This window comes from Linepithema humile, chromosome 2 (genome assembly GCF_040581485.1).
Source record: "Linepithema humile isolate Giens D197 chromosome 2, Lhum_UNIL_v1.0, whole genome shotgun sequence".
In the NCBI taxonomy this organism is placed as follows: domain Eukaryota; kingdom Metazoa; phylum Arthropoda; class Insecta; order Hymenoptera; family Formicidae; genus Linepithema; species Linepithema humile.
In genome coordinates this window covers 16,273,513-16,277,640 of record NC_090129.1, presented here as the reverse complement: position 1 = coordinate 16,277,640, position 4,128 = coordinate 16,273,513, and the positions used below count along the sequence as shown (strand labels likewise).

General features: G+C 48.4%; 1 protein-coding gene across 1 annotated transcript; it reads right to left on the bottom strand.

Annotated features, from left to right (window-relative positions):
- Positions 1-646: 646 nt before the first annotated feature.
- LOC105677297 (uncharacterized) lies at positions 647-3,412 on the bottom strand. Its single transcript, XM_067349295.1, has 4 exons — positions 2,662-3,412; positions 2,087-2,445; positions 1,643-1,758; positions 647-1,367 (listed from the first exon to the last, which is right to left on the bottom strand). The coding sequence occupies exons 1-4, from the start codon at positions 3,410-3,412 to the stop codon at positions 647-649; spliced, it is 1,947 nt and encodes a 648-aa protein (XP_067205396.1).
- Positions 3,413-4,128: the final 716 nt, after the last annotated feature.

Here is a 4,128-nt window from a genome sequence, read left to right as displayed (position 1 = left end):
CACAATTGTCTCTTAACATAACGCAACTATCTTTATCACATGTGCTTAGTTCAATGTTTGTGAAATTGCCGGCTTGCGGACCCCACGTGGGCTTGCGGGAAGGATGCTTCGCGAATAACGTGGTCGGAAATGCTGGGGTTTCCTTACTTTCTTTATTTATCTTCTCTCCCAACGTAACACAAGCAAGGTGTGGTTCGGATGACCAACAATTTACGCACAAGAACATAGATCCTTTGCTGTCTCTTTCACGACACTCAAACTCGTTCTGGCAGGCACGGCTATTTCGCCGGCGTGCTTGGTACGAAAGAAGGCGGAAGCACACGAATCGGTGGTTGCGCGCGGCAAACACCGTGACGTCTCTCCTGAAAATTGGCGCTTAGATTAAATCATAATAATGTATCGAACAAACGCCGCCCCCCTTGAAAGGACGATCTTTCAAAGTACAAAGTACCAAAGGAAAATGAGATACAATATGAACATAAACTAAACATGACTTGAAGATTAACTGAATAACACAACTTATAAATTATATGTGATTGACAAGGAGAACATGACTTATCAACTAAGAGAGCTTAACGGCAAAATAGAGATAAACTTAATTGCAAAGTTGGTTCGCTCGTAGCGCGGATTCTTAGCTAACCTGTGACTAATCTACAGGCAGTATTGCCAATTTCGACAACGGTCTCACAAACGCGCCCTTGCTCGTCTTGATTGCGGTCCTCACAATATTGTTCTCGCCGGGGTGCACCTGGACGCGTTCTATCGACCATTGCAGTGGCGCTAAGTTTTGTAGCTTCACGAGCACGACTTGATTAGGTTGCAGTTGAATGCCCTTGCTGATTTTCCACTTAGATCGCTCCTGTAGGGAATGAAGATATTCGTTGCTCCATCTGCGCCAGAAGTGCTGCCTGACTTGTTCGACTGTTTGCCATCGTAAAAGTCTATTTTCGTTGATATCGCTCACATCGGTGCAAGGGAAACTATTCAGGGCGGCGCCAACCAGAAAATGACCTGGGGTAAGATACGATAAATCGTCCGAATCAGCGCTTAGCGAAGTAATAGGACGCGAATTGAGGATTGCTTCGATTTCGCAAAGCACGGTTTGCAGCTCCTCGAAGGTTAAGTGGGCCTTACCGATAATGCGGGCCATATGATACTTCGCGGACTTGACCCCAGCCTCCCACAGACCGCCAAAGTGGGGGGCATGGGGCGGAATAAAACTCCAAGAAATCTGCTGATTGCATAGAGATTGTCGAATCTCGGACTGCGTCTGTACCTTGTTGTAAAACTCATATAACTCCTTCAACTGGTTTTGCGCACCGACGAAGGTGGTTCCGTTGTCGGAGTACATGTGAGAAGGCTTGTCTCTTTGTGAGATAAAACGTTTAAACGCAGTCAAAAACGTATCAGTAGTTAAGTCGCTCACAAGCTCAATATGGATCGCTTTGGTAGAGAAGCAGACAAAAATTGAGATGTAGGCCTTATGGTTTTTCGCGTTACGTCTTTTTCCTTCTCGTAGTATTACCGGGCCGGCGTAATCGACCCCGCAGTGCGAGAATGGTCGGGAAACGGTGACTCGACTTGTGGGAAGTGGTCCCATTATAGTCTCGGACGTACGCGGTTTAACTTTAAAACAAATTACGCATCCTTGAACAATCTTTCGGGTGCTTGAACGTAATGATAGAGGCCAGAATCTCTGTCTAATGGCCGCCATGGTGGCTTGAACGCCGGCGTGCAAGTTGCGTATGTGCTCATATTCTATCACGCGTCGCGTTAAGTTGTGCCTTGCCGGCAACAAAACCGGATGACGGGCATCGAATGGCAGACTTAAGTTTTTTAATCGGCCACCGACCCGGATCAACCCGAAACAATCAATGAACGGAGACAATGATAGTAAGCGACTTGTCGTGCTAATAGCTCTTCCCTCGCTTAGTGCCTTATATTCGGCAGGAAAAGCTCTACGTTGTACGGCTCTGCAAACAACATCGGTTGCGAATGATATTTCAGTGGGAGACACGAATTCTGTGTAAGCCTTCGTGCGGTGCTTCTTGGAGAATCTAAAACAATACGCCACGATACGGCATACCTTCGTCAGGCTGGAACATCTGCCTAGTAAGTCACTGACAACGCACTCGCTCAATGTGGCGATGGTTGTAATGATCATTCTTTGCTCGGGAACGTCATCTCCTAGTGACGCAAAGCTGCTCCGGGGCCAGCGATTTTCGCAAAATTGCAAGAATGGAGGCCCGTGCCACCACATTGTGTCGTGGACCAGCTCCTGTGGACTTGAGCCACGTGATAAAATGTCGGCGGAATTATCGGAGGAGGCGACATGATGCCAGTTGCAGATCTCGGTCAGACGATGGATTTCGCCAACCTTATTAGCTACGAACACTGACCATTTGCGGTTCAAGAAGGTTATCCAATTCAATGTGATAGTGGAGTCTGATCAGAGAAGGATCTGAACGCGTGCTTGATCTAACGCCTTAGCAATCTTATCGATCAGACGCGCCAATAACAATGCCGCTGACAGCTCAAGTCTTGGTAGGGATATGACCTTCAACGGAGCGACTCGAGATTTCGAGCAAAGCAACTCAGAACGGTATTGTTCCATTCCAACCCTTGTTCGGACATATACGCAGGCCCCATATGGGCGCTGACTGGCGTCACAGAATCCGTGTATTTGCACGTCCCTTGCATTCGAGCTAAATTTAACGTGTCGCGGAATCTGCAACTGGTTTAATGTGACCAATTGAGATTTGAGGCGGGTCCAGCGAGTATGAATGTCCTGAGGGACTGACTCGTCCCAGTGTATGCTCGATCGCCAAAGCTCTTGAAGAACGAGCTTTGCTATGACGATAATTGGACCCAACAGACCAAGTGGGTCAAATAGCCTAGATACTTCCGATATTATAGTGCGTTTTGAGATTACATCGTGCGTGCCGGTAGTATCGTAAGAAAAGCGAAACATATCCTTGGATTGACTCCACTGGATCCCGAGAACACGCGAGTTGGCGTCATTGTCAATAGTGACTAATTCTTTATCTCGGCTGTCTGTAATATCGAGCAGCTCAGGGCAATTCGACGCCCATTTGCTAAGCTTGAACGCGCCTAACCGCAGCAGCTGGATGATCTCGTTGCGAATTGACCTTGCTTCAGCAAGAGTGTCTGCCCCTGTGAGCAGATCGTCGACGTAGAAGTCGCGCTTAACGCGTGCAGAGCCAACGGGATATTGCGGTGAATGCTGATCAGCTAGATGTACGAGGCACCTAGTGGCTAAGTAAGAGGCCGAAGATGTGCCATATGTTACGATAGTCAGTTCGTAAGTATCTACGTCGTCCTTGAAGTCATCTCGCCATAGTATTCTCTGCAAACTGGTTTGAGAAGGATCTATTAATATTTGCCGGTACATCTTTATTACGTCGGCCGCGAAAACGTACCGAAATGTGCGAAAGCGAACCAGTATAAAGACTAAGTCCTGTTGCACAATGGGTCCCACCATTAATGCATCGTTTAGAGAATACCCAGTACCAGAGGGCTACCTTGAGACAGAGATCACTGCTGAGCAGTTGACTCTGTTGAGGGGTGCGGTCTCGAAGGAGATCGACGGGATCCAGGAGGGTCCGGTGCCTAGATTCCACGGCACCTCTCTAAGGAGTGGTGCGGCGGTGGTAAGATGCGCAGATGAGGCGTCGCTGGGTTGGCTCGTGGGGCGGATCGGCGGCATCATTCCGTGGGAGGGCGCCAGGCTCAAGGTGATGGGCATGGACGCACTTCAAAAGCAGCACAGGGCGGTGGTTTGGGTCCCGGGACCTCTCGAGGGCGCGGCCACGGTCCTGAAGCGGCTGGAGAAGCAGAACTCTTACATGATGCATCGAATACAACGCGAATCCTTGATGACTGATCAGTATTTTTAAAGACGCAATAGTGGGGCAGATAGAAAGATATGAGTTCTTCATCAAGCGGTGAGCTCACCAATCGCATGTGTCCTAGCGATCGATATTCGTCGATGAACTGTGTATAGCGTGATTTCAAGTTTGAATCGCGATTCAACCTTTTCTCGAGGCCTTTCAATCGTTTCAAGGCTACGCTTCTAGAGTCTCCGAGCTTCTTAAGCAATCCTTCCTT